Below are 16,076 nucleotides of genomic sequence, written 5' to 3'. Positions count from 1 at the left end.
AGTTGGAGCCCGGTTTTTCCTCTCAGCGTGCAGTGAATGTCAGAGGGATGTGAGGAGAGTATTGCCTATTGAATGCAGTGATCTCCTTCTACGGGGTCTATTTCATAAGGTTCTCTGTTATCGGTCGTAGAGATTCATCTCTTACCTCCCTTTTCAGATCGACGATATACTCTTATATTTACCATTTCCTCTACTGATTCTCGTTTCAGTACTGGTTTGGCTTTCTACAAACATGTAGATGAGTGTCCTGGGGTAAGTAAGTCTTATTTTCTGTGACACTCTAAGCTATGGTTGGGCACTTTATTTATAAAGTTCTAAATATATGTATTCAAACATTTATTTGCCTTGACTCAGAATGTTCAACTTTCCTTATTTCCAGACAGTCAGTTTCATATTTGGGATTATGCTTTAAATTATCATATTTTGTCTTACCTCAAAAATTTGACTTTTTTCCCTGTGGGCTGTTAGGCTCGCGGGGGCTGAAAATGCTTCATTTTATTGCGTCATTTTTGGCGCGGATTTTTTTGGCGCAAAAATTCATTTCCGTTTCCGGCGTCATACGTGTCGCCGGAAGTTGCGTCATTTTTTGACGTTATTTTGCGCCAAAGATGTCGGCGTTCCGGATGTGGCGTCATTTTTGGCGCCAAAAGCATTTAGGCGCCAAATAATGTGGGCGTCTTATTTGGCGCCAAAAAATATGGGCGTCGTTTTTGTCTCCACATTATTTCAGTCTCATTTTCATTTGCTTCTGGTTGCTAGAAGCTTGATGTTTGGCATTTTTTTCCCATTCCTGAAACTGTCTTATAAGGAATTTGATTTATTTTGCTTTATATGTTGTTTTTTCTCTTACATATTGCAAGATGTCTCACGTTGCATCTGAGCCAGAAGATACTACAGGAAAACCACTGCCTGCTGGATCTACCAAAGCTAAGTGTATCTGCTGTAAACTTTTGGTAGCTATTTCTCCAGCTGTTGTTTGTAATAATTGTCATGACAAACTTGTTAAAGCAGATAATATTTCCTTTAGTGATGTACCATTGCCTGTTGCAGTTCCCTCAACATCTAAGGTGCAGAATGTTCCTGATAACATAAGAGATTTTGTTTCTGAATCCATAAAGAAGGCTTTGTCTGTTATTTCTCCTTCTAGTAAACGTAAAAAGTCTTTTAAATCTTCTCTCTCTACAGATGAATTTTTAAATGAACACCATCATTCTGATTCTTTGGACTCTTCTAGTTCAGAGGATTCTGTCTCAGAGATTGATGCTGATAAATCTTCATATTTATTTAAGATGGAATTTATTCGCTCTTTACTTAAAGAAGTACTAATTGCTTTAGAAATAGAGGATTCTAGTCCTCTTGATACTAATTCTATACGTTTGGATAAGGTTTTTAAAGCTCCTGCGGTTATTCCAGAAGTCTTTCCTGTTCCTAATGCTATTTCTGCAGTAATTGCTAAGGAATGGGATAAATTGGGTAATTCATTTACTCCTTCTAAACGTTTTAAGCAATTATATCCTGTTCCGCCTGACAGGTTAGAATTTTGGGACAAAATCCCTAAAGTTGATGGGGCTATTTCTACCCTTGCTAAACGTACTACCATTCCTACGTCAGATGGTACCTCGTTTAAGGATCCTTTAGATAGAAAAATTGAATCTTTTCTAAGAAAAGCTTATCTATGTTCAGGTAATCTTCTTAGACCTGCTATATCATTGGCTGATGTTGCTGCAGCTTCAACTTTTTGGTTGGAAACTCTAGCGCAACAAGTAACAAATCGTGATTCTCATGATATTATTATTCTTCTCCAGCATGCTAATAATTTCATCTGTGATGCCATTTTTGATATTATTAGAGTTGATGTTAGATTTATGTCTCTGGCTATCTTAGCCAGAAGAGCTTTATGGCTTAAGACTTGGAATGCTGATATGGCTTCTAAATCAACTCTACTTTCCATTTCTTTCCAGGGAAACAAATTATTTGGTTCTCAGTTGGATTCTATTATTTCAACTGTTACTGGTGGGAAAGGAACTTTTTTACCACAGGATAAAAAGTCTAAAGGTAAAAACAGGGCTAACAATCGTTTTCGTTCCTTTCGTTTCAACAAAGAACAAAAGCCTGATCCTTCGTCCTCAGGAGCAGTTTCAGTTTGGAAACCATCTCCAGTCTGGAATAAATCCAAGCCTGCTAGAAAGGCAAAGCCTGCTTCTAAGTTCACATGAAGGTACGGCCCTCATTCCAGTTCAGCTGGTAGGGGGCAGGTTACGTTTTTTCAAAGAAATTTGGATCAAATCTGTTCACAATCTTTGGATTCAGAACATTGTTTCAGAAGGGTACAGAATTGGTTTCAAGATGAGACCTCCTGCAAAGAGATTTTTTCTTTCCCATGTCCCAGTAAATCCAGTAAAAGCTCAAGCATTTCTGAATTGTGTTTCAGATCTAGAGTTGGCTGGAGTAATTATGTCAGTTCCAGTTCCGGAACAGGGGATGGGGTTTTATTCAAATCTCTTCATTGTACCAAAGAAGGAGAATTCCTTCAGACCAGTTCTGGATCTAAAATTATTGAATCGTTATGTAAGGATACCAACGTTCAAGATGGTAACTGTAAGGACTATATTGCCTTTTGTTCAGCAAGGGAATTATATGTCCACAATAGATTTACAGGATGCATATCTGCATATTCCGATTCATCCAGATCATTATCAGTTCCTGAGATTCTCTTTTCTAGACAAGCATTACCAATTTGTGGCTCTACCGTTTGGCCTTGCTACAGCTCCAAGAATTTTCACAAAGATTCTCGGTGCTCTTCTGTCTGTAATCAGAGAACAGGGTATTGTGGTATTTCCTTATTTGGACGATATCTTGGTACTTGCTCCGTCTTTACATTTAGCAGAGTCTCATACGAATCGACTTGTGTTGTTTCTTCAAGATCATGGTTGGAGGATCAATTTACCAAAAAGTTCTTTGATTCCTCAAACAAGGGTAACCTTTCTGGGTTTCCAGATAGATTCAGTGTCCATGACTCTGTCTTTAACAGACAAGAGACGTCTAAAATTGATTACAGCTTGTCGAAACCTTCAGTCACAATCATTCCCTTCGGTAGCCTTATGCATGGAAATTCTAGGTCTTATGACTGCTGCATCGGACGCGATCCCCTTTGCTCGTTTTCACATGCGACCTCTTCAGCTCTGTATGCTGAACCAATGGTGCAGGGATTACACGAAGATATCTCAATTAATATCTTTAAAACCGATTGTTCGACACTCTCTAACGTGGTGGACAAATCACCATCGTTTAATTCAGGGGGCTTCTTTTGTTCTTCCGACCTGGACTGTAATTTCAACAGATGCAAGTCTCACAGGTTGGGGAGCTGTGTGGGGATCTCTGACGGCACAAGGAGTTTGGGAATCTCAGGAGGTGAGATTACCGATCAATATTTTGGAACTCCGTGCAATTTTCAGAGCTCTTCAGTTTTGGCCTCTTCTGAAGAGAGAATCGTTCATTTGTTTTCAGACAGACAATGTCACAACTGTGGCATACATCAATCATCAAGGAGGGACTCACAGTCCTCTGGCTATGAAAGAAGTATCTCGAATTTTGGTTTGGGCGGAATCCAGCTCCTGTCTAATCTCTGCGGTTCATATCCCAGGTGTAGACAATTGGGAAGCGGATTATCTCAGTCGCCAAACGTTGCATCCGGGCGAATGGTCTCTTCACCCAGAGGTATTTCTTCAGATTGTTCAATTGTGGGGGCTCCCAGAGATAGATCTGATGGCCTCTCATCTAAACAAGAAACTTCCCAGGTATCTGTCCAGATCCCGGGATCCTCAGGCGGAGGCAGTGGATGCATTATCACTTCCTTGGAAGTATCATCCTGCCTATATCTTTCCGCCTCTAGTTCTTCTTCCAAGAGTAATCTCCAAGATTCTGAGGGAATGCTCGTTTGTTCTGCTAATAGCTCCGGCATGGCCTCACAGGTTTTGGTATGCGGATCTTGTCCGGATGGCATCTTGCCAGCCATGGACTCTTCCGTTAAGACCAGACCTTCTGTCACAAGGTCCTTTTTTCCATCCGGATCTGAAATCCTTAAATTTAAAGGTATGGAGATTGAACGCTTGATTCTTGGTCATAGAGGTTTCTCTGACTCCGTGATTAATACTATGTTACAGGCTCGTAAATCTGTATCTCGAGAGATATATTATAGAGTCTGGAAGATTTATATTTCATGGTGTCTTTCTCATCATTTTTCTTGGCATTCTTTTAGAATACCGAGAATTTTACAATTTCGTCAGGATGGTTTGGATAAGGGTTTGTCCGCAAGTTCTTTGAAAGGACAAATCTCTGCTCTTTCTGTTCTTTTTCACAGAAAGATTGCTATTCTTCCTGATATTCATTGTTTTGTACAAGCTTTGGTTCGTATAAAACCTGTCATTAAGTCAATTTCTCCTCCTTGGAGTTTGAATTTGGTTCTGGGAGCTCTTCAAGCTCCTCCGTTTGAACCTATGCATTCATTGGACATTAAATTACTTTCTTGGAAAGTTTTGTTCCTTTTGGCCATCTCTTCTGCTAGAAGAGTTTCTGAATTATCTGCTCTTTCGTGTGAGTCTCCTTTTCTGATTTTTCATCAGGATAAGGCGGTGTTGCGAACTTCTTTTGAATTTTTACCTAAAGTTGTGAATTCCAACAACATTAGTAGAGAAATTGTGGTTCCTTCATTATGTCCTAATCCTAAGAATTCTAAGGAGAAATCATTGCATTCTTTGGATGTTGTTAGAGCTTTGAAATATTATGTTGAAGCTACGAAATCTTTCCGTAAGACTTCTAGTCTATTTGTTATCTTTTCCGGTTCTAGGAAAGGCCAGAAAGCTTCTGCCATTTCTTTGGCATCTTGGTTGAAATCTTTAATTCATCTTGCCTATGTTGAGTCGGGTAAAACTCCGCCTCAAAGAATTACAGCTCATTCTACTAGGTCAGTATCTACTTCCTGGGCGTTTAGGAATGAAGCTTCGGTTGACCAGATCTGCAAAGCAGCAACTTGGTCTTCTTTGCATACTTTTACTAAATTCTACCATTTTGATGTATTTTCTTCTTCTGAAGCAGTTTTTGGTAGGAAAGTTCTTCAGGCAGCGGTTTCAGTTTGAATCTTCTGCTTATGTTTTTTGTTAAACTTTATTTTGGGTGTGGATTATTTTCAGCAGGAATTGGCTGTCTTTATTTTATCCCTCCCTCTCTAGTGACTCTTGTGTGGAAAGATCCACATCTTGGGTAGTCATTATCCCATACGTCACTAGCTCATGGACTCTTGTTAATTACATGAAAGAAAACATAATTTATGTAAGAACTTACCTGATAAATTCATTTCTTTCATATTAACAAGAGTCCATGAGGCCCACCCTTTTTTGTGGTGGTTATGATTTTTTTGTATAAAGCACAATTATTCCAATTCCTTATTTTATATGCTTCGCACTTTTTCTTATCACCCCACTTCTTGGCTATTCGTTAAACTGATTTGTGGGTGTGGTGAGGGGTGTATTTATAGGCATTTTAAGGTTTGGGAAACTTTGCCCCTCCTGGTAGGAATGTATATTCCATACGTCACTAGCTCATGGACTCTTGTTAATATGAAAGAAATGAATTTATCAGGTAAGTTCTTACATAAATTATGTTATATATATATATATATATATATATATATATATATATATATATATATATATATGTGTGTATGTGTATATATATAGTGTACACATACATATTGGTGTCCAGTGGCCGCCCTAAATATACATGTTAGTGTCAGTGGCCATAATTATTTGACATTGGTGACAGTGGAGTTCCCTACCTGTGAGCCGATCCGCTCTGCACGCCGCTACGCTAGCCGTTCACACTGCGCATACTAGGGATGCACCGAAATTTCGGCCGCAGAAAGTTTCGGCCGAAAATTGAATTTTTGGCTATTTCGTTTTTCGTTTTTTTTTGCCTGTTATTTTCGGTAAAATTATTGTGTAGCATGTTTCAAATTTGATGCTAGCCTAGAGCTGCTGTAAGTTTATTACTTGACTTACTGTTCTGCATATAATGAGTTTTCTAGGACTATACTTTATTTGGATAATTGGTAAAAAAAAAAACTGTTAAATATGATTCTGTTACATAGAACTAAATGAAGAATAATACAGTATATTGATATTTATAATTGTTTTAAGTAGGGATGCACCAAAATTTTGGTTGCAGAAACATTTTGGCCGAAAATGGCATTTTTTGCCTGTTTTTTTTTTTTTTTCTTGGTAAAATTATTGTGTAGCATATTATTGTGTTAAGATATTTTTGTCCAATTTTAGTGTGTTACTTTCAATAAAAGTGTGGGCTTTTTTTATTGGCTCTAATTATGCAAAAAAAAATAAAAAAAATTGAAAAAATAAATTTTCGGCATTCGTTTCGGTTTTTGGCCAAGTGCATCCCGGATTTTCGGATTCGGTTTCGGTCCAGAATTTCCATTTCGGTGCATCACTAGCGCATACAGACATGCGCAGTGGCGCATACAAACATGTGCAGTGGCACTCTAACAGGCCCGTCCGAAATTTTGTCGGGTCGCGGCCCACCAGCAGGGCCGTCGCGGCCCGGCTGTTGAGAAACACTGCATTATATAAATAAAAAATATATTATATATATATATATATATATATATGTGTGTACATATGTTCTATATATCTTCTGCACTCCTCCAACCTTTCTTCTTTCTGTAACGCCTGGGTGACTCCTCAATCACTCTTTTTTTTTTTTTTTTTTGAGGAGTAGTATATAAAAAACATATTAGTGACATAAGAAAAAATATTTTCATCAATAGTACAATCATTGCACATAAACAAAATAAAGTAAGAAAATATACATTTCTTTGACTACAGTCCTCTTTTTGTCCCCTGTTAAAGTGATTTGGGCAACTCATGTGCCCTCGTTTACATAAAGAAGAGAAAGCAGTGGAAATAGGGGTATTATACTAAAACAACAACATGAACTTAACTTCTTAAACCAGATAGTGTTACATTTGTAAAATGAAGACCAAAACTGGGCAGCCTATTGTAAAATTAATTCAAATGCAAATGGTCTCCTGCTTCATTCATGGGGAAGGGGCAATATTTGTTTTAAGTGCTAAAATATAAATAAAAAATATGAGGAAATACGATTGTACAATAGAGAAGGTTATTTGAGGGAAGTGTATCTCATGAGACATCTTGTAGGGGATCTGCAAAGCTTAGCGTAACTTGAGTGTACAGAGCTGATTAGGAGACATTAAGGGTGTTCACTATTAAGCTTAATAACTAGGGGCTAATGTATGTTCAAGTACCAAGAAGTTTTTTTTTCCTCTCCTCCCGCAGCTTCGGCCGCGAGCCACGAGGGAAGGCCTTATAGTGGTCTGAGCACATATACCCCAAGTGATGTAATTGCATAAGCAATAAAATCTGTACTATTGATGACTTGGGCTGCAGAATAACAGGGCTGACTGATTTACAAAAAAATAAAAAATAAATATTATACAATCTGATAGCCCATTAGGCTTGTTTTAACTGTGGCACAAGCATTAAGATTATAACATAACTACATAAAAAACACTTAATAACATTTGTGCAATTAAAGGAAAAAGTTAACTTTACATGACCAACTATATTATTGAGCCAGATCGTCCCCAGCCCTAAAGAGGTTTTAATGTTAGAAAGACTCTCAATCACTCTTTTTATACGCATCCATATGAAAAATAGAGGGCACTCACAGATCTTTTTATAGTTGATTCTTTATTTATTCAATAAAAAATAACATATTTTAGGTCACCGTTTCGGCTCCACAATTGAGCCTTTTTCATGACAATGTTAGTTTGTGTGTGTGTGGCTTGTTCACATCACCATTATCCAAATGCTGGATGTAAACAAGCCACACGCGCAAATTAAGATTGTCTTGAAAAAGGCTCAATTGTGGAGCCGAAACATCGACCTGAAGTATGTTATTTTTTATTGAATAAAGAATGAACTATAAAAAGACCTGTGAGTGCCCTCTATTTTTCACATAGATAGATAGTGAGTGTATGTGTATGGCAGCTGGAAAAACTAATTGTTTGATTTTCATACGCATATTGTTGTATCAGGTGATCAGCATTACCATATTGACTGTTATATAAGATCTGAACCAAATTAAACATTTTCTAATGCCTTCCATTTCAAGGTAAAATTCCAAATTTGTTTCTCAGTTTAGCATAGATTTCTGTTGTTGTTTATGCTTTAAAACAAACACGATTTTAATCAGGATGTTTAAGTGATTTTTCACAAGGAATACTTTATTTAATTTTAAGAAAGAAAGAAAAAAAAAATGAAAATTTTTATGTGTGAAAGGATCAACATTTGTAATGTCGGCACATCAAGTTTACTAGTTTGAACTGCACATTCTCAGTATGTACCATTAGTTTACTGGCATTGGTCATAGTCTGAGTGTGTTGGTTTTCAGCATTAACTGCTAAAATATATGACCAATATTTGTAATGTTGGTACATTAGTTTGTTGTAATCATTTCTATTTTATCAATATCCAGAAAAATATGCAGAAATTGCAAATGTGGCGAGGAGGAGCATGATGTTGCTTCTAATAACGAAGATGATCGTAAAGTAGGGAAACTGTTTGAGGATACAAAATATACTGCGTTAATAGCAAAGCTGAAAACGGATGGAATTCCCACTTATAAACGAAATGTAATGATTCTTACAAGCCCTATTGCTGCCAAGAAAGATGTATCCATCAATACAGTGAGCTATGAATGGGCACCTCCAGTTCAAAATCAGACGCTGGTAAGACCTCAAAATTATTCCATCCTTTAAAATACTTTTTATTGTCTCCGAGACTTTGGTTAGTTACTGACAGTTTTATTGCTACACAATGTAGGTGAAAAGATACTTAGCCATCAGACTACAAAGCATAATGAATAGACCTGTTTCTCACTTTTTTTTTTTTTTTTTTTTTTTTTTAGCATTTATTTACAATTTGAAATTCTGATAACTTAAAGGGACACTTAAAAGGACATAAGATAAAATGCCAAAAGTCAGCGCTACAATATCCCTGTTGGGGGATAAGTTGCTTAAGATGGTGTCCACGATCAGTTAATAAATAAACGAATGATTAAATGAGATGAAAAGTGGGTTATATAATATTCAATCAAATAAAAATCATATGTAAAATATTTAATGAGTCTACAAAGAATGAATATTTAAAAGCATGTGATATATAAAAACAAATGGATATATAAAAACAATGGAAATGAGTAAATCAAACAATTGAATGAGTGCTAAGGAGATTTATCTATATGTTGCATCTGCCTAGCCTATATTCCTAATTGTTAGAGCCTATAATCCTAAATCTGCCTAGTAGTCCTAGACTTGATGAGATAGATCAACTATGATATTGATGTACCATAAAAAGTAAAAAATAAATAAACTGTGATAATGATATAACACAATGGATCCAATGAATGTTAATACTGATGCAGTAGTCCAGTGTTGTGTCCAATATGAAGAGTGTTATGTCCAATATGAAGAGGTAAATATGACAACATATAGATCAATCTCCTTAGCACTCATTCAATTGTTTGATTTACTAATTTCCATTGTTTTTATATATCCATTTGTTTTTATATATCACGTGCTTTTATATATTCATTCTTTGTAGACTCATTAAATATTTTACATATGAATTTTATTTGATTGAATATTATATAACCCACTTTTCATCTCATTTATTCATTCATTTATTTATTTATTAACTGATCATGGACACCATCTTAAGCAACTTATCCCCCAACAGGGATATTGTAGCACTGACTTTTGGCATTTTATCTTATTTTCTCATCGAAATCTGGTTGGGAGATTTCGCCATTCTGAGTTACAGCTTGCATGGGTGTTTACTGTGGCGCTGTTTGATATATCTCCATATCCATCTACACTTAAAAGGACAGTCAACACAAAAATTGTTATTGTTTAAAAAGATATACCTTTTGAATACCTATTCCCCAGCTTTGCACAACCAACATTGTTATATTAAAGGGCCATGATACCAAAATGTTGAAACACTTGAAAGTGATGCAGCATAACTGTAAAAAGCTGACTAGAAAATATCACCTGAACATCTCTATGTAAAAAAGAAAGATATTTTACCTCAAAAGTTCCTCAGTAGCCACATCCCATTGTAAAGGACTTCTAAGCAGCAAATCAGTATGTCTGTCCCAGGACAGCTAAGGGAGTGAGCTTTTGTGCACACTCATCTTATTTCCCTATTCAGTTTAACCCCTTAATGACCACAGCACTTTTCCATTTTATGTCAGTTTGGGACCAAGGCTATTTTTACATCTTTGCGGTGTTTGTGTTTAGCTGTAATTTTCCTCTTACGCATTTACTGTATCCACACATACTATATACCGTTTTTCTCGCCATTAAATGGACTTTGTAAAGATACAATTATTTTCATCATATCTTATAATTTACTATAACTAATTATAAAATATGAGGAAAAATTAAAAAAAAACCACACTTTTTCTAACTTTGACCCACAAAATCTGTTACACATCTACAACCACCAAAAACACCCATGCTAAATAGTTTCTAATTTTTTTGTCCTGAGTTTAGAAATACCCTATGTTAACATGTTCTTTTCTTTTTTTGCAAGTTATAGGGCAATAAATACAAGTAGCACTTTGCTATTTCCAAACCAGTTTTTTTCAAAATTAGCGCTAGTTACATTAAAACACTATCTTTCAGGAATCTCTGAATATCTCTTGACACGTATATATATTTTTTTAGAAGACATCCCAAAGTATTGATCTAGGCCAATTTTAGTATATTTCATGCCACCATTTCACCTCCAAATGCGATCAAATAAAAAAAAAAATCGTTCACTTTTTCACAGATTTTTTCACAAACTTTAGGTTTCTCACTGAAATTATTTACAAATAGCTTGTGCAATTATGGCATAAATGGTTGTAAATTTTTCTCTAGGATCCCCTTTGTTCAGAAATAGCAGTCATATATGGCTTTGGCGTTGCTTTTTGGTAATTAGAAGGCCGCTAAATGCTACTGCGCACCACACGTGTATTATGCCCAGCAGTGAAGGGGTTAAGTAGGGATATTTTTGAGGTAATTTTAGCTTTAGTGTAGTACACAACCCAAAGTATTGATCTAGGCCCATTTTGGTATATTTCATGCCACCATTTCACCGCCAAATGCGATCAAATAAAAAAAAAATAGTCAACTTTTTCACAAACTTTAGGCTTCTCACTGAAATTATTTACAAACAGCTTGTGCAATTATGACACAAATGGTTGTAAATGCTGCTCTGGGATCCCCTTTGTTCAGAAATAGCAGACATATATGGTTTTGTTGTTGCTTTTTGGTAATTAGAAGGCCGCTAAATGCTACTGCGCACCACACGTGTATTATGCCCAGCAGTGAAGGGGTTAAGTAGGGATATTTTTGAGGTAATTTTAGCTTTAGTGTAGTACACAACCCAAAGTATTGATCTAGGCCCATTTTGGTATATTTCATGCCACCATTTCACCGCCAAATGCGATCAAATAAAAAAAAAATAGTCAACTTTTTCACAAACTTTAGGCTTCTCACTGAAATTATTTACAAACAGCTTGTGCAATTATGACACAAATGGTTGTAAATGCTGCTCTGGGATCCCCTTTGTTCAGAAATAGCAGACATATATGGTTTTGTTGTTGCTTTTTGGTATTTAGAAGGCCGCTAAATTTCGCTGCACATCACAGGTCTATTATGGCTAGCAGTGAAGGGGTTAATTGGGTAGCTTGTTGGGAGCTTGCAGGGTTATTTTTAGCTTTAGTGTAGAGATCAGCCTCCCACCTGACACATCAGACCCCTGATCCCTCCCAAACAGCTCTCTTACCTCCTCCACCCCACAATTGTCCCCACCATCTTAAGTACTGGCAGAAAGTCTGCCAGTACTAAAATAAAAGGTATCCTTTTTTTCCTTTCTTTTTTTTCTTTGCATATTTACATATGCTGCTGTGTCGTCTCCCCCCTTAGCCCCCAACCTCCCTGACCCCCCCCCCCAAATACCTCTCTAACCTCCCCCTCTACCTTCTTGGGAGCCATCTTGGGTTTTCAATATAATTGATGTATTTTTTTTTTTTTTTCTGTAGTGTAGCTCCCCCCCCCCCCGAAGACCAAATCCCACCCCCTCCCAGATCCCTTAGTTTATTTCTTTTAGGCATTCCTTCCCCCCTTTCTCACACTTATAATACTTTTTTTTTTTTTTTTCTGTAGTGTAACGGTTCCCACCCGCTCCCTCCCCATGCACGCCCGCCGCTGTCCGTGCGCGCCCCCGATCCCGCCCCCTCTCAGACTCAGAACCCATCGATGGCCGCCCACCCGCCTCCCACTTCAGGCTCCCACCCACCAAAGAATGCGGCCATCGATGTCCGGTGCAGAGAGGGCCACAGAGTGGCTCTCTGCACCGGAGGGGTAAAAATGGTTATTGCAGGATGCCTCGATATCGAGGCATCACTGCAATAACCGGAAAGCAGCTGGAAGCGCTCATGATCGCTTCCAGCTGCTTTCCAGACCGACATATGCCATACGTCCTCAGGCGTTAACTGTATTTTTTCTTAGGACGTATGGCGTACGTCGTCGGTCATTAAGGGGTTAAAAAATGGGCTTTCATTCATCAAAGTTTACCTTCACTTTAAACCTCTAAATTTGTGCCTGTTTCTAAGCCACTAAAGACAGCCTCTTATCACATGCTTTTCACAACAGGAGACCGCTAGTTCATGTGGGCCATATAGATAACATTGTGCTAACGCTAGTGGGTTGTGGCAGACACTGCACTAATTGGCTTAAATGCACCTCAATGGATAATAAAGGAAAAAGTCATGTGATCAGGGGGCTGTCGGAAGAGCCTTAGATAAAATGTAATCACAGAGGTAAAAAGTGTATTAATATAGCAATGTTTTCTTTTCAAAACTGGGGAATGGGTAATAAAGGGATTATATCTTTAAACAATATTTTTTTTTTAGTTGACTGTCTCTTTGAGTCAAGATTTAAAATTTCATGATCCAGAAAGAGCATTCAGTTTTAAGAGACTTTATTTACTTCTGTTATCAAATTGTGCATAGTCTATTCATATGCACACTTTCTGAGGTATCGGCTCTTACTGAGCATGTGCACATGTTTACAGTGTAGACTACTCTGTGATTGGCACTGGCAGGTCGCTGTCACCTGATACATGGGCGCTTGGTAATGGGAGGAAAATATACATTTTTCAGAAAAAAAAATCTAAAGTATGTGCTATTGCATTGTCTTTTTATTATGGACTTATAAATTATGCAATTCTACAGTATTTAATGATCCTTTAAAGGGATATAATAATCATATGCTAAATCACTTGAAAGTAATGCAGCATAACTGTAAAAAGCTGACAGGAAAATATTACCTGAAAATCTCTATGTAAAAAAGGAAGATATTTTACCTCACAACTTCCTTAGCTCACCAGTGTAAGTGCTGTGTAAACAGTTATACTTCAGTTACTGCCCAGCTGCAGGTTAAAAAAAAGGAAGAAATGAACAGCAGCCAATTGGTATCAGCAGAGCTGAGGTCATGAACTGTTTTACTGTGATCTCATGAGATTTCATAGTAAACATCTTTTAACTGAATAGGGAGATAACATGAGTGTGCATGAGGCAAGCTCCCTTGCAGGTCCTGGGACAGACATACTGATTTGCTGCTTAAAGTCCTTTTACAGTGGGGTGTGAATACTTAGGACATTTTAAGGTACAATGTCTTTCTTTTTTACATAGAGATGTTCAGGTGATATTTTCTAGTCAGCTTTTTACAACTATGCTGCGTCACTTTCTTGTGTTTCAACATTTGGGTATCATGGCCCTTTAATGTTTCCATATAAAAGGTTGCTGATTTTTTTTTTTCTTTCCTGCGGCACTGTGGCCCACTGGTAGACAAAGGGTTAAATGTGTACTCCCTCATGTTTTTCAACAATTCTTCTTTGAGTTTTTTTAGGCCATTTTCTCATAGAAATGACATTCCATTGCTGATTGTGCTAATCCCTGTTGCATTTAGGCTAGGCGTTACATGGAGCTGATTCCAAAAGACAAGCAGCCTGTGACTGGTTCAGATGGAGCTCAGTACAGAAAGAAGCAGTTGGCCAAGCAGCTGCCAGCTCATGATCAAGATCCTTCCAAATGCCACGAACTGTCTCCAAATGAGGTGAAACAGATGGAGCAGTTTGTGAAGAAATACAAAAATGATGTCCTTGGTGTGGGAGACATCAAACTGCCCAATGAAGTGGAGCAACAAGCTGGAGGAGCAATTAAACCCGATAGTGACCGGAGCACTCTGGCCACAGTGAGAGGTGGAGCAGCAGACAAGGGCGGGGCTCCAAAAGCATCTTCCTATGTAAGTACAGTTTGCATCACTGTTAATTAAATGATAAATGACATGTAGATTATGAGACACTTTCACTATCTGACACTGTGTATGTAGCAGGAGATACATGCTGGCTCACAGTTGGAATTGTTGTGTTAGAGCAACAATAAAGTCAGAATTAAAGTTTCATGATTCAGATAAAAAAAAAACTTTTCAATAAATTTCCATTATCAAAAATATGTATATTGTGATTGGCTGATGGCAGTTACATGATATAAGGGGAGGCAAAAATGAATTTGAAATGAGTAGTAGAATACTTTGTGGCAAATTTCAAGGTCAATCCAAAGTAAGTGCTATTGTATTTGCCAGTTATTCAATTCTACCGTACCCTGATTTGACGCTGCAAAGAAAAAAATGCATTTTACATTTTTCTAAGGCATGGACATTTCTAATTCTGATTTGATTGTTCTTAATATTAATAAACCACACACAAATGTTGCAGTAAAACCCCCCAAAATTTAAATAAACTAACACTAATAAACCTAAACTACCCATTTCCCCTAAAGGGGCATTTGTATGGGCATTCAGCTCTTTTTTGCAATTTGCCCCAAAAAAAACCTAATCTAAAAAAACAACCCCCCCCCCCCCCCAAAAAAAAAAAGTTTAAAAAAAAAAAAAAAAAAATAACACTAAAGCCCCAAATAGGAACTCACGGTTTCAGAAGTCCGGTGGAGAAGGTCTTCTTCCAGACGGGTCTATGATCTTCATCCACAGCGAAGGCGGCGCTGAGCGGAGGTCCGGAACAGTCTTCCCAGATGTGGCGATCCTTGGCGGTGGTCCTCGCGGCATGGAGGCTCCTCTTCATCCGATGTCCGTGGTATACTAAATATTGAATGCAAGGTACCGCAATCAATTTGGGGTACCTTGCATTCCTATTGGCTGAATTTTTCAAAACAGCCAATAGGATTAGAGCTACTGAAATTCTATAGGCTGTTTAAATCAGCCAATAGAATTTCAGTAGCTCTCATCCTATTGGCTGATTTTGAAAATTTCAGCCAATAGGAATTCAAGGTACCCCAATAAATAAGGTACCTTGAATTCTATCTTCAGTGTGCGGCAGACGATCGCCTGAAGAGGAACCTCCACGCCTTCGCCGAGAAGCGCCGCCGATGACTGCCGCAGAGGTTCGCCACTTCTGAGAAGACCGCTGCCTTTGCTGTGGATGAAGATGATGGACTCGCCTGGAAGAAGACCACCTTCCCCAGACTTCTGAAACCATGAGTACCTATTTGGGCCATTAGTGTTAGGATTTTTTTTTTTTAAAAATGTGGGGTTTTGCTTTTTTAGATTAGGGTTTTTGGGGGGGCAATGCCCATACAAATGCACCTTTTAGGGGCAATGGGTAGTTTAGATTTATTAGGGTTAGTGTATCTTCTACAAGATACGACGAGTCCACGGATTTCATCCTTACTTGTGGAATATTAACCTCCTGCTAACAGGAAGTGGCAAAGAGCACCACAGCAGAGCTATATATATATATATATATATATATATATATCTCCTCTCTTCTCTCCACCCCCAGTCATTCTATTTGCCTGTGTTAGTAATAGGAAGAGGTAAAGTGAGGTGTTATTTTTAGATTCTTCAATCAAGAAGTTTT

The 16,076-nt window shown here is 37.6% G+C and overlaps 1 protein-coding gene across 1 annotated transcript in view; it reads left to right on the top strand.

Moving 5' to 3' along the window:
• TES (testin LIM domain protein) overlaps positions 1 to 16,076 on the top strand; it is a 143,196-nt gene that overhangs the window by 85,125 nt on the left and 41,995 nt on the right. Inside the window, exons 3-4 of the mRNA XM_053716694.1 lie at positions 8,566 to 8,818; positions 14,111 to 14,446. Of these exons, the coding sequence (XP_053572669.1) occupies positions 8,566 to 8,818; positions 14,111 to 14,446 (589 nt within the window). The remainder of the gene's footprint in view (positions 1 to 8,565; positions 8,819 to 14,110; positions 14,447 to 16,076) is intronic.

The sequence above is a fragment of the Bombina bombina genome, chromosome 6 (genome assembly GCF_027579735.1).
Source record: "Bombina bombina isolate aBomBom1 chromosome 6, aBomBom1.pri, whole genome shotgun sequence".
NCBI classification, from domain to species: Eukaryota; Metazoa; Chordata; class Amphibia; order Anura; family Bombinatoridae; genus Bombina; species Bombina bombina.
The sequence above is the reverse complement of the archived record's forward strand: the minus strand, read 5'-3'. Positions and strand labels throughout refer to the sequence as shown.